The 27,503-nt window shown below is 42.0% G+C and overlaps 1 protein-coding gene across 1 annotated transcript in view; it reads right to left on the minus strand.

Moving 5' to 3' along the window:
• The window catches only part of IGF2BP1 (insulin like growth factor 2 mRNA binding protein 1), a 57,740-nt gene extending 31,118 nt beyond the window's left edge, over positions 1-26,622 (minus strand). Inside the window, exons 1-7 of the mRNA XM_030221064.1 lie at positions 26,445-26,622; positions 25,699-25,759; positions 15,690-15,738; positions 13,746-13,797; positions 11,243-11,306; positions 3,566-3,844; positions 1,073-1,207 (exon numbers count right to left, since the gene is read on the minus strand). Coding sequence (XP_030076924.1) covers positions 1,073-1,207; positions 3,566-3,844; positions 11,243-11,306; positions 13,746-13,797; positions 15,690-15,738; positions 25,699-25,759; positions 26,445-26,622 — 818 coding nt within the window. The remainder of the gene's footprint in view (positions 1-1,072; positions 1,208-3,565; positions 3,845-11,242; positions 11,307-13,745; positions 13,798-15,689; positions 15,739-25,698; positions 25,760-26,444) is intronic.
• Between the last annotated feature and the right edge of the window lie 881 nt (positions 26,623-27,503).

The following is a 27,503-nucleotide window of genomic DNA, read 5'->3' on the forward strand; positions in this document are numbered from 1 at the left end:
CATAATGGCATCTGTGCACCATGATGCCATTATAAAATACTAGCGTAAATTGGCCTCATTTAGGTGCACTCACTTATGCCAGGTCTATGGCTGGCATACATGTTAGCGCCTAAATGTGGCAACTTAGCATGTAACTGGGGGCCCCACCCATGGTCTCGCTGTATGTTCACCCCCTTGCAATGACATGCAAAGGCAGTTGTGCACTATATAGAATGCCACTGAGTAGCCTGATAGCACTTATGCACATAAAGTTGCACTTATCCACATAAGTACTAGCATTCTATAAATTTATATACACTATTGGCATGTAAATTTAAGTACCCTGTTATAAAATAAGGGGATAAATGGGTAAATTAGCCAGACACAGCCAGTTAAGTGAACTTCCCCTAATTGTATAAAAGTCACTACAAATTGCATGCACAAATTTAGGCATCCACCCAATTTGCATGTGCAATATAATTGAATAATAAGCTAATTAGCACTGACAATTGTCATGCTAACAAGCAATTATTGGCACTAATTACATTGAATTGGGATATACGCATGCAAATTTAGTCAATTTTACGCGCAAGCTGAAAAAGGGGGCATGGAAATGGGAGGGGGGCGTTCCTAAAATTAATGCGCATACTTATAGAATAAGGGGGAAATGCACCTAATTTAGGTGTGCACATTTACACCACGTTTCAGTTTGTGCAAATGGTTGTGCCTAAAGTTAGGCGCAATTCCTGGGCGTAAGCAGTATTCTTTCAACCGCACCTAACTTTAAGCATGGCTTACAGAACAGCATTTTATCGGCGCTGATTTTATTTTTATGCCATATATAGAGTTCACCCCTATGTGTTTAAAGTTTTAACATACCCCAGCATGCTTCTGACTCCTCCTCTTCCTTTAAAGAGATCATTTACAGCTAGACATCAAGTTGCCCAGACAAAAGTTATTCAGTGTTCAGGGTGGCAAATTCAAAAGTAAAATATACATTTGTATGGCTAGCTCGAAATTAATGGAACAACTCTTGAATATTGTCTTCCCTGTAATTTGTCATTTTCTTATTGTCTTCTTAATTTGTTCTTACGTTTTGGTCTCCTTCGCCTCCTTCTGCATGATATCCCAGATCATCCTACATGCAGCAGAGCAACCTTCAGGAGTTGAGTGAATGCTGATGGCTTTCTCCGCTGCTCCAGAATTCTCCTTCCTATGTACATCGATTCTTTGAAAAAAGACACAAAAAATATGACACTCCTTTACAGTAGCATAATAACATTGAAAATGATGACCGAAAAAAGATCTGACCCATCTAGTCTTCTCTCCTGTTCTGTCCACACAGCTAAGGATAAATTCCAACTGCTAGCCTCAGAGAGTGACCACTTGCAAGAGCCAGGACACTCTTATTTTGTTTAACTTTATTTGTACAGAATTTCAAACAATATATATAAGACTTTTTAGAAATCTTAAAGTGAACATATCAAAAGAAAACCTCCTGCCAAATCCTTTCAGTTCATGTGCTCGCTCTCAGCCTTACTCTTATTTTATGACCTGGTCGTGGAACAAGGTTCCTTTCACTGTGCGATCTGTTATTGATCTTTTGGGTTTTCATAAGCCTCTTAAAACTTACTTGTTTTAATCTAGCAATTTGATGAGTCGAAATGGAAATTGTCAGGTTCTTTAATTTTGTTAAATGTTGTACTGTTTTATTATATTATGAATGACAATAAGTAATAGTAGTAGTAGTAGTAACTTGTTCTGGGTGCTGTCAGGAGGACGAGCTAAATAATGGAATTAATCAATCAAGCAATTAAATAATTAATTTAAAACACCATACAGGAAAACAAAAAGAATTTTATAATATCCACTTATAATTTTAAAGTCCCACAATTGAGGAGCAGAGTTTATACATTAGGAGAGCAAAGGAAAATGTAATAAATAATAAGAGGAAAAAAAACAGACCGATCACGCTGGACACAGGCTCAACATTACTATAGAGCAGTCATCAAACTAAGCTATACAGGAAGAGTCTCTGGGGGCTGGAATCAGCAAGAGTCCTGCCACTCAGAAACAAAGTCAGTCAAGATGGATCGAAGAAAATATATTTCACATTTCTATTCCAAATTGTACAAGAAAACTTCAAAAGAAAATGAGCCCCTATTTGTTGGACCCTAGGTCTTAGAAGCAAAAAAAAATGTTTCCTCCTTCTCTGTGTAACTCTGGCTAAACCTGGAAATGCCCATTTGAAAATTAAAGAAACATTGTTTCCCATATTTAAAAAGTAACTTCAAAACCAAATCTCTTTGAGAAGTTAAAACAAATTTTGTAACCAAAATAGCTGGAGAAATTTAGCCCAGATCAACAACCGTGCTAGCTAAATTCAAACTGTCCAAAGATGCTTCTAAATCAGTAGACCAACTTCTTCACCGGTAGAAACCAAAAAGGCAGGGCAGACTGACTATATGTGTGACCGGGCAGTGCCCGAGGACCCAAGGTTGTGGGGGAGGGGCCCCAGTTCTTGTGACCCATGTGCCAATGTGAGATGTTCTCTCTCCACCAGAACCAGGATGCCCCTTGTCCTCTCCCCCTCCTATGCTCCCATCCTTGAACCCCCCCCCCCCATCATAGGTGGGGGCACTGGCAGCTAAATCGGCCATCTGCTACTGATGCTGGAACTTCCCTCTGCTGCAGCTCACCCCTTTCTGACGTCACTTCCTTCTGCCATAAGTGCGGGCTATGAAACAGGAAAGTTCCAGTGTCAGTGGCAAATGGCCAATTTAGCTGCAGGACTAAAGAAAAAGGTCAGTGGCAGGGGGAGAGAGAGGTAGCAGGACCATGGGGGGGGGGGCTCCAATGGTCCTCATTGCCCGGGGACCCAGACCACGCTCAGTCCGCCCCTGCAAAAATGGAAAATAATAAGTCCAAATCGGCTTAGGAAGAGAATCCATTGGTAAACCCACAACTTCAACCAAGTACTTTTCAAGGACTTGTTCTGAAATCAGTCCAGTAACTGTAGGAAAATGTATAATTCAAAGATTCTTGTTCCTGGACAAATTTTCCAATGATTCCAGTTTTCTCTGCATAACCAAATTATATTTCATTATAGCTGTTTCCTTAGAGGCCCTTTTACTAAAGGGTTGCTGCGTGGTAACAGGCTTGCCACACGGCAAATCGGAATTACCGCAGGCCTATTGCGGCCTCCAGCGGTGGTTCCATTCTCCAACGCACAGCATTTCTGGTGCTTCTGGAAATTCCAGAAAAATATTACCACAGGGCAGCGACGGTAATCGGGCTGTAATTGGCCAACACCGCATGCTGCCCGGTTACAGCTGGGTTAGTGCGAGAGCTCTTACCACCATCTCAATGGGTGGCAGTAAGTGCTCCTCCCAAAATGGCCGCATGGGGATCACATACAGAAAAGAAGCTTTTCAATACCAAAAGCTTTTCAACAGGGAATGGATTTACTTTTTTTTTTTTTTCAATTGCAGTCTAACGACCCAAACCCATCTTCTGATTCTGAAGAACGGACTTCCTCCTCATTTCACAGCACTTTGCGAAGCTTCCTTGAATTCTTCACACTTACTTGGACTGAGTTTGTTTGGTGATGTTGCGAATTGTAGCTCCCTCTTTCCCAATTATGGCTCCTATAAACTGTGTGGGCACCAGCAGTCTGAGTGGGATGTCAATGGGCTGTTTTACTGGTGCTGCTGCAGGAACTGGAGATTCTTGTCTAATCCCTCCTCGAGATCTAAAGGCAGGTCGCCGTCCATTTTCTGCACTCGGCAGGGACTGCTCATCAGGAATATAGGAGACTTTCAGTACATAATTATCCATTTGGTGCCCATTAAGCTTCATGATGGCCCTTCAAGAATGAAAGAATTAGCAAAATCAGAACTGCAAACCAAATAAATAAATGATGATAAATGCATAAGTCCCAAAGTCATATTATATATATTATTTTTGGAGGAATTGAACACACATTTTAAAATTCTGTGTATGACTGTGGCAATTTAGGAAGGGTTACTTATTTAAAAAGAGCCATTTACACATGTATACAGGCATTACTCAAACATATATGCCAGTAGCATGCACAGATTTCAAGATATTGTGGATGTTTTTTAGGTGTACATTCTGTAATTTACAATGTATTCTTGGGAATATGTCAATGCCTGTAATTAAACCTACAGTAGAGTCTCAATTATCCAACTTAATTGGGACCGACAGATTGTCGGATAACCAAAAAATCAGATAAACTGGGACTCACTGCATTCACCTGACAGACACCCCCAAACAGCAGCTGCTTCCCTCTGCCTACCTGCTAGTGTCTTTCTCTCTTTCTACCCCCCTCCCCCAAGCATGTGCTAAGGAGTTCAGGCCTGAACAGAGGTGGGACAATTTACAGCGGTACTTCAGCACCCACAGCCACCCTCAACCACGAGCCTCTTCAGCCCCGATCCTGCCCACTGGACCTTTCTGCTACCGCAGCAACTTTCAGCTGTGGCAATGTCACTGCCGGTCCTGCCTGTACTCGGACCACTGGACCTTCCTGCTACCACAGCAACTTTCAGCCACAGCAATGATACTACCAGTCCTGTCTCCTGACCCAGACCACCTGGATTCGATCCGGTTAACCAGGTAATTTTATTTAAAAACATATTCTAACCTACAGGGTTACACTAACAAGTGTGTTTTTTCTAGCAAAAAAGATGCCAGTACTCAGATGCTAGGCCACCCTTTAGGAGTGGAGTGATCACTGAAGGACCCACCCCATAATAGCCAGGCCCCCTGCAACCAGTCATAGAATCTTTGACAAGACAGAATTGGTGTGTAGAGCCTGAGCTCTTTCATTAAAACTTGGGTTCCGTGGGTCAATTTTAGCAGACAATGGAAAAGGTGTCGGTACTCAGTACCACCAAGTATCCCCTCAAAAAAAGCCCTGACACTAACACTAATCAATAATGAAAATAAAAATAAGAAAAAAAATTGTAGAGCAGGTAATTTGAGCACAAATACAGAGCAGGGACATCGGGGGGGGGGGGGGGGGGGGGGGGTCTGTCGGATATGCTGGATGGTCGGATAAGCGAGACTGTACTGTACTTCAGTCATGCATACATACCCACTAACATTTTATTTGAACCTGGGCTTTGGAGTAGAGCTTGTGAATGAAATATGCTTACCACATCCAACAGCAAGAGTTTTGTAACCCAACTCTTTAACTAGCTTCCTGTGGACGTGCAGTTTTGCAAAATCCCCCACGGAACACTACTTGCATGTTCAAAACCCCAAGAGATATTGCACTTCTACATTTTCCTTTCCAGCATGGCTTCTTCTGATGTGTACAAACTACACCAATAAACAAGGGAGAGATCCCTAAAAAATAGCCCAAATCTATAAAAATATAAGTAGTAAGGATACTCATTTGGGGCCTGGACTGAAAAAGACTGCGGAGTATTATAAATATACAAGGAGGAAAAAGCCTCAAGAAGCTCCTGGCTATGTTGGGCAACGGGAGCAGGACTGCTTCATCAGCGGCATTAAAAACCTCCTATTGTCTCTTAACACAACTTCTTAGTGATATAGCAACAGAAATTTTCTTTATTCCTGATACTATTGCTTATTGTTATACTACTGCAATATTGCCAAATACAGTGATACCTCGGTTTTCGTCGATAATCCATCCGAAAACAATCGGCGAAATCTGAAACTGACGAAAACTGAGGCAATTATTTCCATATTTATCAACACTGGAAAGTAATGGAATTGTTTGGCTAGACGCGTGGGGTGATGCTCACACAACGAGAAACAATGCTACACTGAGCAGGAGACCGTGTGGGTCGTCCTTTGTTTTCGCAAAATTAGTAGCGAGGTCATGTGGGCACGCAGACGAAATCCGAAGCAACCGACGAAATCTGAGACAAATTTTTCGCAGAAAAAAATCGACGAAAACTGAAACCGACAACAGAAGTCAACAAAAACCGAGGTATTACTGTACAGGGAAATATGTTTAGCTTGTACTTAGCTTAAATGGTGCTTCCTATGGAGCTTCTTGAGGCTTTTTCCTCCTTGTATATTCATAACGCTCCACAGTCTTTTTCAGTCAGGCCCCAAACGAGTATCCTTACTACTTATATTCTTCTGATGTGTGCCATGCTAAATACACATATTTTTTTTCCGTGGTCTAAAATGTATTTCACAAAAGGCTCCACATACAGCAAACCTTTTGTAAAATATATTACAAATTTTTAACATCCGAACTTGGATATCCATTTTCCAACCTAGACGCTTTATGCATAGTTATGTTGTATATTTATCAAAATAATAAAATATAGCCACTATCTTTGACTAGTAATTAATTTAAACTTCAAAACAGATGGGAAATTTTAAAGACTTTGATATAGATTTTCCCCAATAGTACAATAATACCGCACCACAACTAGAGCTTCTGGTTTTTGGTGGTTTTACTTTAGTAATTCATCTGAGAGGAGCTCTGAGATGCGGGAACTGCCAGTTTCTTACAGCAACCAGTAATTGCGGCAACACAACAGCGATCATGGTTGTCGCTCTAAATGTCCGCTGTTGAAATAATCTATGCTGCCTACAACTCTCCATGAGGTGTGCAAATTATCAAATGAAAATCCCTGAAATCCAGGAGCCCTAACTGTATTGGCATTAACTTACTGCCCCCCACATACTCTCCTTCAGGTCATCCCTCTCCATATTCTTTCTTCTTTTCTAGATCATTCCCTTTCCATTGCAGTCACTCATAATTGATTCCCCCCTCCCCAAAACACTTGCTCCCTCAACCCCTATTTCCACCAATAAGTCCTTTCTACAGCTTGTCTCTCCAGGCTCCACCCACACTCTTTCCTGCAACTCAACCCCTTAAACTCTCTTCCCTAATTCCAGCTTTCCAGTTGGTTCTCTCCAGCCATTCTGTCACCTCTCCAACGGATTCTGTCCTTTCCTTCTCTCTCCAACTGGTTTTGTCATGGCCAGAGCAAGTGTTTAAGGTGTTCTAGGTAAGCCTTCAGCCTTGTACCCCTCCTCCTCCAATTAATTTTCAGGTAACTAAGGGCCGGATGCTCAAAAGTCGCTGTTAAATACCATGTGCATCTATATCCGTGGTTAAACTTACTGATATTGATACAATGATCGATGCTCAAAGGAAATCGGATGCAAATGAGATGCACGGAAATTCTGCAAGTGGCTCGGTAGGCAAAATGCCTAGCAAATGCATAGAACTGACTCACGGTAAGTGTCAATGTCATACGCATTACCAGGGAAAAAAGACAACAGCATCACAGGGTTCCATGACTGTAGCAGTGCTGTTACGTGTGGGACACACACACACACTCACACACATATAATACACGCACATAGCACATTTCACACATAGAGGCAGATTCTATTAATAAATGTTCCATGACAACTTTTTCATACTACTGTGACTGGGCAAGTCACTTAACCCTCCATTGCCCCATGTAAGCCGCATTGAGCCTGCCATGAGTGGGAAAGCACGGGGTACAAATATAACAAAAATAAATAAAAAATAAAATACTGTCATGTGCGGATCACATACATATAATACACGCACATAAGTACATAAGTATTGCCATACTGGGAAAGACCAAAGGTCCATCAAGCCCAGCATCCTGTTTCCAACAGTGGCCAATCCAGGTCACATATACCTGGCAAGATCCCAAAAAAGTACAAAACATTTTATACTGCTTATCCCATAAATAGTGGATTTTCCCCAAGTCCATTTAATAATGATCTATGGACTTTTCCTTTAGGAAACCATAGACCATTATTAAATGGACTTGGGGAAAATCCACATTTAACATACACACACGTGCAAATACTATTTAAAAATACAAGCAGACTGATCTACCGAGAAGTTGCCCTCATGGAATGACAGCTCCAGATCTGCCAGAACATTTTGAACATTAACGGTAGGTGCTCCGTTCTGTGCATCGCACGGAATGCTCATTTTAATACTAATGAGCTTGTTGTAATACATTTGCATTGGGTTATTGGTAGCAGCTGACACAAATGGTATAAGCAACGCAGAACCCCTTTGTGCATTAGATGCTGAATAAAGTGTGCGCTAGACTGGCTACAATCAGTCTAAATCAAATGTTGCAAGCTTTGAGAATCAGGGCCTAAGCAATAATTATGATCACCTCATCACCATCCTCCCTGCAAGTTAGTTTGCATTGTTGATTCTTTATGTGGCAGAACCAGTTGTTTTGCCTTGACTTCAGCTGCTTTCTGCCACCCCTCATGAGCTGCCACCTTAGGCAACCACCTAATTTGCCTAATAGTTCAGCCGGCACTGGGTTCTCATCTGTCCCTCCCTCTCCTGCTGTCTTTTTCCTGCACCACACAACCCTTTTAGCTGTGTGGTGCCTGAAATCCTGTGCATTCTCAACATCTCACAAGAAGAGCACAGCACTTCAGGCACCGTGCAGACCACACTGTGAGAGTGTCGTGCAATGCAGGCACAAGACAGCACTGGCTCCTTTCCCCCCTGCAGACTTTATCTCTTGTTAGCTTGCAAGTAAAATCTGCACAAAGGTAAATTTCTGCACCCTTGAGAAATTCAGTATTTTGACTCGTTTGGGAGTTAGCTGAATTTCTACATATTCTCCTATTTCGCCTTTTATACCCTGCAGCTAGAGTGGAAGGTGGAGGCTGCCACTGGCCCACATCTAGCACTTGTTTTCCCCCAAGAAAATTAAAACTATTGTCATTGAGCCACTGGGCTAATCCTGTCTATTTACTTCTCACTCATGGTTTATGGTTTATTCATTTCATAAACGCCAAACACACCAAGAAGTGTTCCCTACAAAGGAAGATGCTGTCCAAGGAGTAGGGAAAGGATGCAGGACACCAAAAGCTGAGCAGATAAAATCTTTATTGTCAATGACCAGATATAAAAGACTTGACACGGTTCCGTGTTTCGGCAAATGGTATGTCTGCTTCAGGGGTCAACGTATCTGTGTCAATTGTGGATCTATTTTCAGTTGTGCTACCTTTGCTAAATCGTCCAGTGACACCTCAAAAAGCACAGCACCAAGAATATCGTTTAAAGTCTTTTATATCTGGTCATTGGCACCTGGATTGGTTGCCCCACATCCCTTATTCACTTCATATACTGCAAATAATATAAATACCTAAGTAGTTTACAATTAAAATGATATATATCTGAGCAATTTATAATAAAATAACAACAAGACAATTCAGGATAAAGTTAAATAGTTCAGAAAATTAGGGGAGATAGAGGAGAACAAAAATAGAGACCAGCCCCCCGATATTCAAAACTATTTAACCAACCAGACATGGCCGCTGACCGGTTAAATAGCATATCGGTGCCTAAGTACGGATATTCAGCAGGAGATAACCATGAACAAACGATTTCACCAGTCAGTGGCTGTTTCCAGCCAGTTAAATTGTTTTGAATATCAACCGGGGTGTGTTATTTTGAAGAGGAAAAGGAGCCACAGAAAAAGCAGGTGCAGAGCTCTGAAGGAACCTTTTCTCTAAATAATTCTCAAAGGGAAAGTAAGTTCATACCTCTCCTTGAGACATGCTGTAAAGTCCACAGGTAAAAGTACCCCCGCACTTTGCAACCATGTGAGCTGAATTAAACTTGTTCACAAAGAGGGGCATTTTCGATATGACGTCTAAGTCGGACTTTGGACGTTTTTGCACTAAATGTCCGAAATCTGAATAGCAAATGTAATAATTTTCGAAACAGCAAATTGTCTATCTTTTATTTTTTTTTCCAACAATACCGTTTGTAACAAGGTTTTGTGCTTTGTGCATTTATCTTTTCATTTCTGAAAAAAAAATGCACTAGTAAAAAAAACGTAGAAAATCAAGCCTTTGGGATATAAGAGGGGCCGGCATTTTTAGCAGACTGGTCCCCCAGACATCCCAGGAGAGCAATGGGGCACTACTGTGGACTTTATATAAATGCTCCCAGGTACACATCTCACCATTCTCCTTTATCTTGTCTGCTGAACCCTCCAAAACATGCCCAAAACCCATTACCCCCAACTGTACACCACTACAATAGCCCTTATGGGTGAAGGGGGCACTTATATGTGGGTATAGTGGGTTTCTGGTGAGTTTTAAAGAATTCACAGTTTACACCACAAGTGTGACAGGTAGGAGGAGGTATGGGCCTGAGTCCACCTGTCTACAGTGCACTGCACTCACCACTGCATTACTTTAGGGCAGGGGCGTAGCCAGACTTCCGTGGGAGGGGGGTCCAGAGCCCGAGGGGAGGGGGCACATTTTAGCCCCCCCCCCCGGTGCCACCCCCCCTCCGCCGCCATTGCCGCCCCCCTCCCGCCGCGAACCCTCCCCCACCGCCACCTACCTTCACTTTTGCTGGCGGGGGACCCCAATCCCCGCCAGCCGACATCCTCTCCATCCTGCTGCAGTGAAAAAAGTCTTCTTCCTGCTGTTGCATGCTGACGTCCTACACATACAACGTGCAGGACGTCAGCATGCAACAGCAGGAAGACCTTTTTCACTGCAGCAGGACGGACAGGACGTCGGCTGGCGAGGATTGGGGTCCCCCGCCAGCAAAAGCAAAGGTAGGTGGCGGCGGGGGTGGGTTCGCTGGGAGAGGGGTCCACACTGGAATCTACGGGGGCCCAGGCCCCCTCAGGCCCCACGTAGCTACGCCACTGCTTTAGGGACCTTCATGCTGCTCTAGAGGACCTGGCTATAACATCTGAGGCTGTCAAAGAGGCTGGTGAGTGCTATTTTTATTCAAATATTTTTGGAGTGGGAGGGGTCAGTGACCACTGGGGAAGTAAGGGGGTCATCCCTGAATCCCTCCAGTGGACGTTTGGTCATTTAGGGCACTTTTTTTGTGTCTTATTTGTCAGAAAAACAGGTCTAGACCAAAACGTTAAAGTTTTCGCCTAGACATTTTGGTTTTGTTCCATGATGGCTGCAAAACGTCCAAGTGTTACGCACGACCTAATCCTGCCTTCAAAATGCCCCCAACACGCTCCTTTGTGATCTGGACACACTGCAGACGAAATGCATAGATAGACGTCTGCAAAACAGGTTTTGAAAATACCGATTTGGACGTTTTGAAAAGAAATCCATCCAAATAGTGCTTTATGACACTTTTTGGACGTTTTTCTCTTTCGAAAATTAGTCCCAAAGTGTGATAACAACCTATTAATGCTGAGAGGTACTGTATAACAAGAAATTCATATGAAAATAATAATCTTACCGTCTGGCATGCTCCTGCTTTCCATAGGTTACATTCACAACTGCTGTTTCACTGTCTGTGTTTACTTAAATAAAAACATATATATTAAATAACTGCATGTTCTCACTATTAATGTGTTAGTCTTTTTACAGTTAGGGCTAGATATACTAAAGGTACTAATATGTTATCATGTGCTAACACGCCATAACACGTTATTCACTCCAGGGTCCATTTCATGCAATGGAACCTGACTACTAATATTTTGTTTTAACAGACTAGTGAGTGCTAATGCAGTCCTGCACTTAAGTAAATCTAGCCCTCTGTACATCAGTATTATCTTACAAAATACAAGATTTAGGCGGGAATTCATCCAGTTATGGCCTGTTTAAAAAGAATCCTAAAACTTTATTGTTTAATAAATATCTGATCAACAAATAACTATACATAGTTGGTAACTTTAAGAATGAGTTGATCTTTTTTCCTTGGCGAATTGTGTCCTATTGTCTTGCTGTAATCCGCTGTGAACTATTTGATATGGTATTAGTGGGCTATAAGTGGTTTAACTGTAACTGTGTGTATATATATATATTCTTTGTTAATACCTTATTCCCTTTTTCCTTGTGCTTCAGTCTCAAAATGATAACTTATTGGTTGTTCTAACTGTTTCGTACACCAAACTGAATTCTACTCATTCTTCTGCATTTTTTTTCACCTTGCCCCTTTTCTGTGGAATAATCAGCCTTGCTTTGTGCACAGTGAGTCCACCTTCAAAACGTTTAAGGTAGCTTTGAAGACTTATAAAAGTTTAAGGTAGCTTTGAAGACTTATTTCTCACTACTTTTTTAATGATTTCTTTTACTGGTTTACTGCTTTTTGTCTCTGAGTTATTGTGTCTTGTTATTTGTTGATACTTTGGGGCTCATTTTCGAAAGAGAAGGGTGCCCATCTTCCGACACAAATTGGGAGATGGGCGTCCTTCTCCCAGGGTCGCCCAAATCGGCATAATCGAAAGCTGATTTTGGGCGTCCTCAGCTACTTTCCGTCGTGGGGATGACCAAACTTCCTGGGGGTGTTTCGGAAGCATAGCGAAGACGGGACTGGGGCGTGCTTAACACATGGGCGTCCTCAACCGATAATGGAAAAAAGAAGGGTGGCCCTGACGAACACTTGGCCGACTTTACTTGGTCCTTTTTGTTTTTACAATCAAGCCACACAAATGTGCCCTAAATGACCAGATGAACACCAGAGGGAATCGGGGATGACCTCCCCCTACTCCCCCAGTGGTCACTAACCCCCTCCCACCCTTAAAATATTTTTTCCAGCCTCTATGCCAGCCACAAATATCGTACCCAGCTCCATGACAGCAGTATGCAGGTCCCTGGAGCAATTTTTGTGGGAAATGCAGTGCACTTCAGGCAGGCGGACTCAGGCCCACCCCTTCCCCTACCTGTTAAACTTTTGGTGGTAAATGTGAGCCCTCCAAAACCCACCACAAACCCACTGTACCCACATGTAGGTGCCCCCTTCACCTCTTAGGGCTATGGTAGTGGTGTACAGTTGTGGGGAGTGGGTTTGGGGGGGCTCAGCACACAAGGTAAGGGAGCTATGCACTTGGGAGCTTTTTCTGAAGTCCACTGCAGTGCCCCCTAGGGTGCCCGGTTGGTGTCCTGGCATGTGAGGGGGGCCAGTGCACTACGAATGCTGGCTCCTCCCACAACCAAAGGGCTTGGATTTGGTCGTTTCTGAGATGGGCATCCTCGGTTTCCATTATCACCGAAAATCGGAGCTGACCATCTCTAGGGACGACCATCTCTAAGGTCGACCTAAATGTGAAGATTTGGGCGTCCCCAACCGTATTATCAAAACAAAAGATGGCCGCCCATCTTGTTTTGATAACACAGGTTTCCCCGCCCCTTCGCTGGGACGTCCTGCGAGGATGCCCTCAGGAAAACTTGGGAACCCTGTTCGATTATGCCCCTCCACATCATGTATTGTTTTTATTATTACCCATCTAGTACATAGGTTAGTGCAGGCTACACACGTTGAAAGAAAGAAAGAAAGAAAGAAAGAAAGAAAGAAAGAAAGAAAGAAAGAAAGAAAGAAAGAAAGAAAGAAAGAAAGAAAGAAAGAAAGAATCTGTCTGTAGTGGTGTAAGTGGACTGGGCTCTCTGGATTTCTGGATTGTAGCAGTCAAATAGATAGTGGTGTTATCAGTTTTATCTTGTTCTAGCTCTGCTGTTCTTGTCCTATCATTGAATGGAGTTGCTGTGTTTTTACTTTAGATTGTCAGCCTGTAAACTGCTTAGATGGTTGGATGATGAAATGTGGTATAGCAAGTAAGAAATAAACGTAAGCATAATACATAAACATACTAAGCACACAAATGCTTTTGAATAGCAACTCTCTATGGCCTTGGGAAGCTAAATTGTACCCTTACATAAAGGTAAATTCCCCAGTTTGTATACAGAGAAGAACAGCAATTATTTTAGTAATATGCTATAGAATATTCAGTGATTGAAATTACCTTGTTCACAGTTCTCAACCAAACCATACTGGGCTAGCAATCCATCCAAGACCTTAGAAAATTTCAAGAAAATATATGAAATTGAGTTAGAAGTAAAATATTTTATTTAAGACAGAACATGTCAACAAGAACTGCTTTCTTCTCATCCACCGGTCTAATCAGTGAGGGTAATTTTCATGCTGCCTGAATTTCCACAGAGTTTTCAAAATAAAGACTTGTAGGCTACCTAAGGGGGTCCTTTTACTAAGGCCTTTTTTTTTGGGGGGGGGGGGGGGGGCCGAAAATGGACGTGCAGCAAAATAAAAATTGGCGCGTATCCATTTTGGGCCTGAGACCTTACTGCCAACTACTGACTTGGCGGTAAGGTCTCGCGCATTAACTGAGCAGTAATCATCAGCGCGCGTACACTGCCGATTACCGCCTGGTTAGCGCCATGTGGTAGAAAACAGAAATTATTTTCTGCTGTGCATTTTGGACATGCCTAAAAATTAGAATTACTGCCCGGGGCACACGGTAGTCAGGCGGTAGTTCTAATTTGACATGCGTTGTATACACGCAGGCACCTACACGCCTTAGTAAAAGGGTCCCTAAGTAAAGAAGTGCCTGCACACATTTGAACCTCCTTTTTTCTGCGGATACTTCTTCCAGTTCAGAAAGTTAAAATAAAAAGTACACATGCTGATTCAGTCCATGATCCAACCCTGCCCCGGCCCTGGGAATAGTTCAACCAAATGCGTGTAAGTTATACTCACTTCTATAGTCAAGTCTAGAAAATAACCCTATTTCAAAGGAAGCAATAAGAAGAGGCAGATTGAAAGAGAATGGGGGGATGGGGGGGGGGGGGGGGAGAGCACAAAAGCAGCCTGGATATAATTCCTGATTTTTCAAAATTCTGTGGCAATTATATGATGCATTTCCATACATCTGTGCGTTACTTTGTTTTGTTATGGTATTTGTTTAAAAAGTCTGGTTAGTGCAGCACAAAGAATAAGGCTCAGAAGCAGTGACCTGGCTACTCCAAGCAGCTGAGGTTTGACATGCAAGCTGCTCACAAATGCAAATTACCAGTGTCAAGTCTCAGCTGCTTGGAGTAGCCAGTTCACTACTTGTGAGCCTTACTCTTTGTGCTGCGTTGCACTAAACACACAGGGAAGACATTGGACTGTTCCTGCTGGGTTCATGCTAAGCCCCTGAAGCAGCACTTGAGAAGGCGAAACATAGCTATGTTGGGCAGTTAGAGGAAAATTCTATGCTGATTTTATGTATCTGCATTGAATAAATTTTGTTTTATTTCACCACATGGTTCTGCTTTTCTTTTCTGCTGCCTAATTTTGGTTGCCACTTACTGAATTTGGCTCATGTTGTGGAAGAGTTATTGCAGGCAATGTTAGATCGGGGAGGGACAAAGAAGTCAGAGAAAAAAAACAAGTACATATATTTCTGTACTATTTCTTCCCACAGCAATAAACTGAAAACATAAGTTTGTTTTCATTAACTCCCATTATTGGTGCAGCATCTAACAACTATCCATACTGTTCGCATCCGCATGGGGAGTGGAGGAGTAGCTTAATGGTTAGTACAATGAGCTGAAAACCAGAGAAACCAGGTTCAATTCCCACTGCAGCTCCTTGTGACACTGGGCAAGTTACTTAACTATCCATTGCCCCAAGTACAAAAAAATTTAGAAAGTGAACCCACTAGGGACAGAAAAAGTACCTGCACACAATATACGCAAACCACTTTGGTTGTACCACAGAAAAGCAATATATCAATTCATGACCGCCTTTACTGCCTCCTTCAATTCTCCCACAAAAGATTACAATGCAGATGGAAACATCAGGACATGATTATTTGAATTCACCCTTCCCATCCAATGAAACTCTTCTAAAATATTCAAAAGACTGGCATTTCATTAGGATGTTTTTACTTTCCCCATGAACTTACCTCCCATCGAAGCTGAGGTGGGATGTTTCTTATTTGAATTTTTCGGCTCCTACATAGAAAAACAAACAATTTTTTAATGGAGTTCTTTACCACCTTTTAGGTATGTCTCTCTCTCCTTCACAAAATCTGAACATGTGGGGCCAGCAGATCCTGTGAAACAATGGCTCAATGTCATTAAAAATGTGAAACTGAGCCCGGTCAGAGGAGATGGCTTATGCTGAATGAAGCAACATTCTGCTCTTGCCATCCAAGAAGGACTGTAAGGGGAAGAAGCCCAGGGCTGCTGGGAGACTAGGCCGGACCCGGGGCAAGGCCACCCCCAGGGCCCCGCCCCTGCTGCCCTCGCTGCCCCTGAGATTGCCCGTCACTGCTCCCCCTCCACCCCCCCGAGGTCGCTGCAGCCACTGCTGTCCCCCCTCCACCCCCCCCCCCCGAGGTCACCGCAGTCCCACCCAGCCTCCCTCGTCGACCATCTACCCTCTGCATTGAAATCGCAGTCTCACCTCTGTGAAAGCAGAACTGCAGGCAGCAGAACACCTCCCTTTGGCCCTCCTTCCCTCCTTGTGTCCCGCCTTCACGTAAGTTACGTCAGACGAGGGAGGGAGGGAGGGAAGGAGGCCCGAAGGGAGTCGTTCTGCTGCCTGCAGCGCTGCTTTCACGGAGGTGAGACTGCAATTTCAACGCAGGGGGCAGATGATTGACGATGGAGCGCGGGTGGGACTGTGGCGCCGGGCCCCCCTTGGAGGCCCGGGCTCGGGGAATTTTGTCCCCCCTGCCCCCCCTCTCGGCGGCTATGACGAGGCCTCCAGATCAGGGAAAAAATAAGAGTGGTGTCTGACCTGGGTCCCTCTGCTTAGAGTCAACTTTATGCAGGGCCAAGGAAAGGAAACAAATTCAAGATAATTTCTAGGTGCCACCGTGACCCGACACTCAGGGTTTGTGCATTCCTGCCTAATAGCTGATTTTTCATTTATGACCAAGCTTGCTATCAAAGTGGTGTGCAATCATAAAATAGCTAATGGAAGGAGAAAACAGAAGGAAAAGGATGGCTTAAGCCATGCACGCCACCAAGCCCAGTTGCAATCCTTGGAAAGCAGCACTATGTAGAAAAGAATAATTTGTTCTGTATAGTGTTATGAGAATAGTATTGTATGAATATTGCAATGTAGCACCCTTCTTGTGTGTTTATAGGTGATAACGGGTACCTTCTCTTTACCCGTTTAGTCCATTCTTACAAAAACAGCAACCAACAGGTCAGGGCAAAAAAAAAACCCACGTGCGTAACAGCAGTCGAAACCAGGAAGTAGGGGTGGACCAAAAAGACTCGCCAGCCAAAGGTTGATTGAAGTAACTTTATTTGCACCAAATGCCTGTATGACCCATATTTGGTGCAAATAAAGTTACTTCAATCAACCTTTGGCTGGCGAGTCTTCTTGGTCCACCCCTACTTCCTGGTTTTGACTGCTGTTACGCACGTGGGGTTTTTCTGCCCTGACCTGTTGGTTGCTGTTTTTGTAAGAATGGACTTAACAGGTAAAGAGAAGGTACCCATTCTTACACCCTTATGCTCACTTAAAACATAGTAACATAGTAGATGACGGCAGAAAAAGACCTGCACGGTCCATCTAGTCTGCCCAACAAGATAAACTCATATGTGCTACTTCTTGTGTATACCTTACCTTGATTTGTATCTGCCATTTTCAGGACCCAGACCGTAGAAGTCTTGCCCAGCAATAGCCCCACCATCCAAACACCAGCCCCGCCTCCCAATCTCAGCTAAGCTTCTGAAGACACAGACCATAGAAGTCTTGCCCAGCGCTAGCCCCATCATCCAAACACCAGCCCCGCCTCCCGATCTCTGTTAAGCTTCTGAGGATCCATTCCTTCTACACAGGATTCCTTTATGTTTATCCCACGCATGCTTGAATTCCGCTAGTTTTCATCTCCACCACCTCCCGTGGGAGGGCATTCCAAGTATCTACCACTCTCTCCGTGAAAAAGTACTTCCTGACATTTTTCTTGAGTCTGCCCCCCTTCACTCTCATATCATGTCCTCTCGTTCTACCGCCTTCCCATCTCCGGAAAAGGTTCGTTTGCGTATTAATACCTTTCAAATATTTGAACGTATGTATCATATCACCCCTGTTTCTCCTTTCCTCCAGGGTATACATGTTCAGGTCAGCAAGTCTCTCCTCATACGTCTTGTAACGTAAATCCCATACCATTCTCGTAGCTTTTCTTTGCACCGCTTCCATTTTTTTTACATCCTTAGCAAGGTACGGCCTGCAGAACTGAACACAATACTCCAGGTGGGGCCTCACCAACGACTTATACAGGGGCATTAGAACCTCTTTTCTTCTGCTGATCACTCCCCTTTCTATACAGCCTAGCAACCTTCTGGCTACGGCCACCGCCTTGTCACACTGTTTCGTCGCCTTCAGATCCTCAGATACTATCACCCCAAGATCCCTCTCCCCATCCGTAAAAGCAAACTATGGTGCCACGTTGCCAGTGAATGCAACTCGTTAACTGTAACCACTAACCCCTGGATTCCATATAGCGTGCCTAGAGATCTGTGCCAAAGTCCAGGCATATTCTATAACAATGCACTTAATTGGCTCAACAAGCTAATCAGAATTGATAACAGCACTTAACAAGCAATAATGAGCAGTAATTGGCAATAATTTACACACAAAACTCACTAAGCATATTCTGTAATGAACTGTGCTAAAGTTCTAAAGTGTGCAATTCAAAAGGGGTGTGGCTATGGGCATTCCCAAATTTACGCGTTTAGTTATAGAATATGGCGCAGTGAGCGTAAATCTATGTGAGGGGATTTACGTCACTTTTTACTGGTGTAAATGGAGGCCTATAATTTATACGCTGGGATATCAACTATGCATATTCTATATACCACACATAAATCTAGTCACCACTTATACAATTTGCTGAGGCAGAAATGTTTACTGTGTGGATTTTTTTAGGTGCCTTATATAGAATCAGGGGCATAGCCAGACCTTGGCGGGAGGGGGGCCAGAGCCTGGGGCGGGGGGGGCACTGTTTAGCCGTCCCCCCTGCCACTTTGGACCCCTCGCTGCCGCAACCGCAAACCCCCCCCCCCCGTCACTTTGGACCGCCGCAGCAACCCCCACCTGCCCGCCCCGCTGCCGCATCAGGTACCTTGTTTGCTGGCAGGGGTCCACAATCCCCGCCAGCCGAAGAGTCTTCTTCAGCACTGGTCGACTCTGGCGCCTTTGTTGCGGGATCAGCTGTTTCTGATGCCTTATGTCCTGCATGGGGCTACATGCACAGTGCAGGACGTAAGGTGTCAGAAACAGATGATCCCACAACGAAGGCACCGGAGTCGACTGGCACTGAAGAAAACTCTTCGGCTTGCGGGGATTGGGGACCCCTGCCAGCAAACAAGGTACCTGATGTGGCGGGAGGATGGGCGGCGATGGCGGGGGGGGGGGGGGTCAAATGTAGAGGGGATCAGGGTGTAATCTATGGAGGCCCATGCCCCCGTGGCCCCACATAGCTACGCCCCTGTATAGAATCTGGCCCTAAATACCTAAAGCAGACATTCTTATTGGGTAGCAGATAATGCGGAACAGTTAGTGACACCTCCAGATGCAGAAGTGACCACTGCACCCAATGGAGAGGAATGGGTAGACCTCAATCACTTGTTTACTCATTCCAAAACTACTAGGACTAGGGGGCACACAATGAAACTACAAAGTAGCACATTTAGAAAAAATTGTAAAAAAATATTTCTTCATTCAACGTGTAATTAAACTCTGGAATTCGTTGCCAGAGAATGTAGTAAAAGCAGTTAGTTAAGTGAGGTTTGAATAGCTTCTTAAAAGAAAAGTTCATAAGCCATTACTAAGATGGACTTGGGGAAAATCCACAGCCTATTTCTAGGATAAGCAGCATAAAATGTATTGTACTGTTTTGGGATCTTGCCAGGTACTTGTAACTTGGATTAGCTACTGTTGGAAACAGGATGCTGGGCTTGATGGACCTTCGGTCTGTCCCAGTATGGCAACACTTATGTTCTTATGTACTTAACTGCATGGCTACCTTCCCAAAGCGCTAGAACTCCCTCAACCATTATCACTGAGGTTTTGCTCTTACTGAGGCCCTTTACTATACTGCATTAGACATTTACCAATTGTTATTGGCACTAATTGGCAATAATTGGAATTTTCATGCAAGTCTTTATAGTTGCTATTCTATAAAGATATGTGCGCAAATTTTCCCATGTGGATCTGGGGTGTGGAGATGCAAGGGGCACGAGTGGGTCTTGGACGTTCCTAGGGTTTGTACGCAGTGGTACAGAATTTGGGCGATCTGTGCCTAATTTAAGCACAGGAATTTAAACCATGGTCCAGTTAGTGTAAAATCGTCATGTCCAAAGTTGGATGTGGATCCCACTGCTAAGCATTAGTCTACAAACAGCACCTAATTTGGAGTGCCATTTATAGAATAAGCGTTTACTGTGCATTTTTTTTGGTGCCCATAGTTATAGAATTGAGTCCATAATGTGTGAACTAGCGAGCATTAACTGTTACCACATAAGTACAGTTTACCATGGTGGCATGATAGCATGCACTAATTCACATCTCAACTGCATATTGTACTAGGGAGCAGGAAATAGGTGGATTATGGGTGTGGACTCATGGTGCTTACTGCGTGCTATCATTTATGTAGTTAGGGCAGGTTCATTTGGTGCCTCCTAAAGAACATTTCATTGTGGTGATTGCAGGGAACATGTCGGACATGCCCCCAGCAATTACTGCTCAGCCTTTGCACTTGCCATGTTTTAAATTTTGCTGTTAAGGTAAAGTAAGTACAAAACCGTCACGTGCCCTAAAAGCAACCTGTTGTGCCTTAACTTTGTCAGTTAAAGAAAGTTAGGTGCAAAACCTTTGTGTAGCTTATAATAGGTCCCTTACTGATCATAAAGTGATAGAAGGCATATCACTAAGAAAAAAAAACTACTGCTAAGCAGCACATCGGTGATATCACTAAAAACCCGCATGTGGCTTTACATTTTTGCTAATCCTGAAAAGAAGAAAAACTTTTTCAACATCTCAATGACAATCAAGCGTTTGTGATAATATCAATACATCATATCATTCTAACACACATAAACATTATGAAAAAATGGAATCAAAGAATAATGTACAGACTAGCTCACATGGGCCTAATTTTATAACAAGGCACCTACTTAATAAAGGCAACTTAGGCACCCAGCCTCAGCAGCACACAAATTCTCAGGCACAAATTTACACCTGCACTAAAGGTGCACATGTATACGTGTACTCTCACCGACACTGAAGGCATAAATGCATATGTGTACTCATACCTGCACTGAAGGTGTAAACATATGCATGTACTCTCACATATACTGAAAGTGTACATATATATATGTACTCACACCTGCACTGAAGGCGTAAATGTATGCATGTACTCTCACCTGCACTAAAGGCATACACGTGCACATGTACTCACACATACACTGAAGGCATACATGCATGTGTGTACTCACACCTATACTGAAAGTGTGCATGTATATATCACACCTCCACTGAAGGTGTACATATATGCATGTACTCACAGTTGCCCTGAAGGTGTACATATATGCATGTACTCACGTCTACACTGAAGGTGTACATGTATGCATATACTCACATCTGACCTGAAGCCATACATGTATGCGTGTACTCACACCTACACTGAAGGTGTAAACGTATGCATGTACTCTCACCTGCACTAAAGGCATACATGTGCGCATGTACTCACACATACACTGAAGGCATACATGTATGTGTGTACTCACACCTATACTGAAGGTATACATGTATGCATGTACTCACATATGACCTGAAGCCATACATGTATGCATCACACCTCCACTGAAGGTGTACAAATATACATGTACTCACACCTGCCCTGAAGGTGTACATGTATGCATGTACTCACACCTACACTGGTGTAAATGTATGCATGTACTCACATCTACACCAAAGGTGTACATCTATGCATGTACCCATACCTGCACTGAAAGCGTACATGTATGCATGTACTCATGCCTACACTGAAGGTGTACATGTATGCATGTACTCACATTTGCACTGAAAGCATAAATGTGTGTATTCTATACATATACTCCTCCCCAACTCTACTCATCTATGCCCCTGGAAATACCTATGCACAGCTTGCATAAAAGTTAGCATACTCTTTCTGTGTGCCTACTTTGAACGTGTGGATTTCCACATACAACTTTATAAGAGCACTTCTCTGAATATAAAATCTGCTTTACATGGGGGAGGGGATACACTTTAAAAATGACTGCCAAACTCTCTTGACAGATATTTTTCTGATGCTTAACATTAATTATATTAATTTTTATCTGCATTTTTTTCTAAGTGTTACTAATTGTTTGATTTATGAAACATTAAGTCCTCATTACGTATGTGCCTTTTTTTTCCTTAAACTTCTATTAACAAACTCCAATTTTAGAACAGTGGTTCTGTTGATCTTGCAATCTTGAAATTATGTATTATAGTGTTAATATATCTATATCTATATATGTGTGTGTGTCCTTTTCATTCAATAGAGTGCATAAAACAGCTAACAATCCAATTAAAGATATATTTACACTTCAAATAAGACATCAGTTCAATAAACTAATAAAATTCAAGTAATTAAACACATGCAAAGCCAGGATATCATATGTATTTATTTAGTATTTAGCTTACACCTTTCCGCTAGTTCAAGGTGAGTTACACTCAGGTACAGTAGGTACTTTTCTGTCCCCGGAGGGCTCACAATGAGTGTCAGTGGGATCTGATCCCTGGTTTCTTTGGTTCACATTGAGAAGACTTCAAGAATTTACAGTACCACACTTATCAGTTATCATCATTTGAATATATATCTCACCTCACTCACAAATCCAAAATCACCCTCAGGAGTTCTTTTCAATAGCAGAATTAAGAGAGCCAAGAAGTAGCCAACTGGTTGGAACACCAGGCTACAAACCATGATCACCAAGGTTCACTGACACACCTTGTGGCCTGAGCAACTTCCCCTCCACTGTTTCAGGTACAAACTTACCCTCCCCCTTCTACAAAGCTCTGCTAGCAGCTGCCAGTGTGGTAATACAGACACAGCATTCTGGGAACAGGGATATACCTACTGTATAAGAATGTAACTCACCTTGAACTACTACTGAAAAGGCATTCATTCATAGTAATAATCACTTTTATATCACTGTTATAAAGCAAGTGCAGAAAATTGTTTCAGAAACTCCAGATGTTTTTTTGCCATCTTTAATTTAGAAAAAAATCAAACTTCTAATTTTACTTTTTGTGCAATCTTCTCCTTTAAATTTTTTTTTTTTAACATAGCTTTATAATTTACCTATAAGCTAGTTAGAAAAAACTTTTGTAGATACTTTCACAATTACTTTACATTGGTCACATTATCAAATATTCAAAATAGGAATTGTTTTTAATAGACTTATTCCATATAACTATTTTATTTATGGTTTTTCTTGACAAGTAAAGTTATAACAAAGCTATAGGTAAATACATATGAATTGCACAAACATATGAATAATTATCAGTGGGGACTGTCAAGTAATTTACAATCAGAATGTTTTACAAGAAAATATCTGTTCTACCCACAATTTTTCATCTGTAATACTGTCATTTACTGTAACTATGAAACAAATACCACTGTATTTAAGTTCTTTCATTCAAAGATCAACAATAAAGTTGACATAATTTAGATTTTTAGAAAAACCCAATCATTTGCTTTGCTAAATGAAGCCAATCTTTTTTTTAGACAAAGTTATATGTTTCTGAATTTTAAAATGAGGAAATATTGTTTTAAGATAGATTTCTTTTAATAGATTCCTTCTAGGTAAAGGTGTTATTAAACTGAATAGTAACTGTATCCATATTTCAAAACTTTAACACAAAACTTTTATAAAGTTTTATAAAGAAGGCTAAACATTTCATGAATTTAGGTCACATGTAGTCTTTCTTTCTCAGTTTTCTGTATTTTAAATTGAGAGTTCTGTTCATACTTCTTAAAATTATAACCAAGTTGGTAACCAGTTTAACATAAAACATTACCTAAAGAAATACCTAAGTTTAAAAGCTCAGTTCTGTAACATAGATCTGATACAAAAAAGGATGGCAAATAACATTTAAAGACATTCTTCTATATTTATATGATTTATCAATACACATCCATACTCTACAGTAATCAAAACTAATGTTTTTATATTAACTTCAACAGTGTCTTATCATTTAAAAGGCTTAAATTTGAAAAACAATTAGACATCCTACTCTGGAATGAAAATGCAGAACATAACCTGGAGAAAAAATAACAGGAACAAGCATGGTTCATAAAGGTTACAAAAAACAAAACAAATAAACCCCAAACAACAAAAAAAAAATCTTTATCATAGAATTAGAAACTTTTAAGAACAGTATTTCTTTGTGTCTTTCTTGTTAATTATCTTCACATTATTTCCAGTTTGCACTTATACACCATCCTTCAATTCTAACCAAAATTTCTGAGAGAATTATGGCACTTATTAATTGCGCCTATGTGCAGCCAGTAGAAAATGGAAAACACTATGGTTTATGATTTATTGAACATAACCAAAATGGTCCAAATCTGAAGAATTCAATAACTATTACAAGGAAAATGATTTGAGGTTATCAAAGTTTCAAGTATTATGTGATGTTTGAGGAGAGCATCTGCCTTATAAAATATTTGCATTTCTTTTCTTTTCAAATTAGATTTTTAACTGCATTAATTTTATTCCACAAACAGTACCAACAGATATTAAATCATGGGCAGAGCCAGAGAAATTAGAATTATTCTTGATTGCTGGAGATGATCTATTCTGTTGCAACAATGTGCTTACAAGAATTTCTGAATAGGAGGTTTTCACCCAGTTCTATTGGCCAGCACTCACTGAATGCACTCTTTGCCCTTTCTTCTCAGGAGTATGGTGATAATCAGCAAATGGAAAGGGATAATAGATGGTCAAACCCAACCAAAAGCAGCACATTCATTTAGCAAGGGCCATAAGACCTGAATTATGGAGAGAAACCTCTTATCAAAATAAAATAAAAATAATTGTATCAGTTTGTAAGCCCTCAGTCACATGAATGCAACACATATTAAGCTAGACCGATAAGAGGTGCACACACTTCACAAAATTTGCCATATTCAAGGAGAAACCTGGCTGAAAACTAGATCGTATTCCTCTGACTCAAATACTAGGTGCATGTTACACTTTCAAATGTATCAGCTGAGGTTACAAAATATAAAAAGAGAGGTCTTGGAGTATGTAGAACTTTCTAATACAGGAGCTTGGGGTATTTAGCAGTTATCACAAACGACGTCATCTTCCTATTACATGATCCCAAAATCTGTTCAGAAAAGCATTTTATCATATGAGTTCCTTGAAAATAAAGGTAAGGAATAGACCATTTGTAAGACACATTTTACTTCATATATTCTTATCCAAAGATAAAGCTTAGAGAAAGATAATTTGTTTCAAGCAATATTTTGAGGTTGTAACATCAAAACTTCAGCCCTCATTCAAAAATAAACTTCACCACATCATGCAAATACAAATGTGTCTGGAAGCCAGTTCAACCAGCTTTTGATTCAATTTTACGAAAATCTAACTGGAAAGAAAAAAACAATCACACTATTTAAAATCAATGGAAGAAATGGGAAGTAATTAAACCTGTAGTCTGTATGAAAATGACAAAAAAAGCTCAACGAATCATTTTTCTCAATACTTAAAGATTTGTCCCCCTGTTTTGCTTTCATCCAATGCTAAAGTTAGGAACGAAATGTAAAAAATGTTCTTAATTTTCTTTCATAAACCAAAATTTCTGAGATTTACATAAGGCAGTTTATTTCTAAGATTGACTATTTTTCAACGAAATAAACAAAAGCATTAAGTTACCTTTGTTTTTTGGGTACTGAATGTTCAATCTCTAAATGTTTACCGTGTAGCGCCACTTTTCCTATAATGAAAATAGTTTTGTTTTAGGTTTTGGTAGTTAAAATATAAATATTATATATATAGAAAACTTTAAATTAAATATTGCAAAGCCTTTTGTATAATAAACATTTGTTTAAAATGTATTATTTTTCAAGAAAATAAGAGTTTCTCTTTCTGTTTTGTTATCCTCTGTTAAACGAAAAAAAAAAAACAACCCCAGTTTCTTAGTCAAAGGAATTTATGAGATCAAAATAGTAAAAGCATTTGTACAGTCGGGGACCCACCCCCTTCATAAACTAGGGGATTTTCTCTTTCAGGGGGAGAAATTCGATAGAAACTGCAAAGGGAATGGGCTATTAACCTCCTCTGGATTCAGTAGTTTTTGTGAGAGCAGCATGGCCCATGCCATTCCCAGGAAAGCCATTTCTAAATCCATTATGCACCCTTCACCCCCATCTCCGAAGCAGGACACGCCGTGGGTGGGGAGGGCAGCCAGGGACTCCCTTTTGGACTCCTGGCTCTTTCTTGGCCCTTTTGTCAGGGCCAGCGCTTGGGTGCGGCTCTGTATTTGGGGAAAAGGCAGGGGGTGGAGAGGGTCCTAGAGCCCTGAACACGCAGCAGGCCGGGGGGATGGGGGAGGGGAGAGAGGGGGGAAAATCGGTCCGATCAATGGCCGAAACTGCCCAAGTCTGGCCAAGGGATCTTACCCGAGAAACTTTCGATGGCTTTCATTGCCCAGTCCTCGTCGGGGCAGTCCACAAAGGCATAGCCCCCCTTGAGGAGGAAGTGGCCGGAGAAGGGGATCTGCTCTTCATTGAACAATTTCTCCAAGTCGGCCGCCGCGGTCACCTTTTCACTCAGATTGCCGATGTACAGTTTGTTCATGGTGCTGAAGGCGGGAGGCGAGAGAAGAAGCCGAACTGCAAAGTTGCCCAAGTTGCGAATGGGCCGCGAGCCCCTGGCAGTGGCTGCGGCGCGGGTATGGCGGGCGGGTGGGCAGGAGCGGCTTCTCTTTCAGCCCCCAGCCCCCTGGAGTCATCCTCCTGTGTCACAGGACCTTTCTTGCTCTGCTGGTACCGCCTCTAAATAAAATCAGCCGAAAAAATTGAGTGGAAATGCCTTCGAGAGGAAGCCACGTGGTGAGAGACAGACCAGTGGTTGCAGTGGAAAGACACGGAGAAGATGTTGCTCTTTTACTGTCCGTGCACTAGGTTCAAGGCAACTTTGACTTAGTAAATATTTGCCTATCTGTTCAGCCCCCACTCTCCCGCGCTCAGATGCTCCCTCTCCCAAAAGCAAATATACCCCCCTTGCCTTGTGTGTGCTGCTGATCGCCTGCTTCCCCTCCCCCAGGGCTTCCAGCACTTCAATGGGATTCCCGGAGTCCTTTCTTCCTTTTAAACATTTCTAAACTGAGGTAAGGCGGGAGGTTTGACGAGGAACGCTGGAGGGGGATTTGGGATACTTTAAGGAAGATTGTAATTGCACGTACCAAGTACAAAATCTTATACCAGACATATTGGACTCTCCCTGTGTTACATAAAATGAGGCATTTAAATACCAGATCTGTGTTGCCAAATAAAAGGAACATTCTGCCCATATCTGGTGGGACTGTCCAAACATCCAGGTGTTCTGGAAGGCCTGTTGGAGGTAACCTATGGGACCCACATACAAATAACGATGGACTTTTTGGTAGCAATATTGGATTATAATATCTTATCAGGTATGACCATATACACAGAAGGAAAATGGCAACGTTTGTAAAT

The sequence above is a fragment of the Microcaecilia unicolor genome, chromosome 12 (assembly GCF_901765095.1).
Source record: "Microcaecilia unicolor chromosome 12, aMicUni1.1, whole genome shotgun sequence".
In the NCBI taxonomy this organism is placed as follows: domain Eukaryota; kingdom Metazoa; phylum Chordata; class Amphibia; order Gymnophiona; family Siphonopidae; genus Microcaecilia; species Microcaecilia unicolor.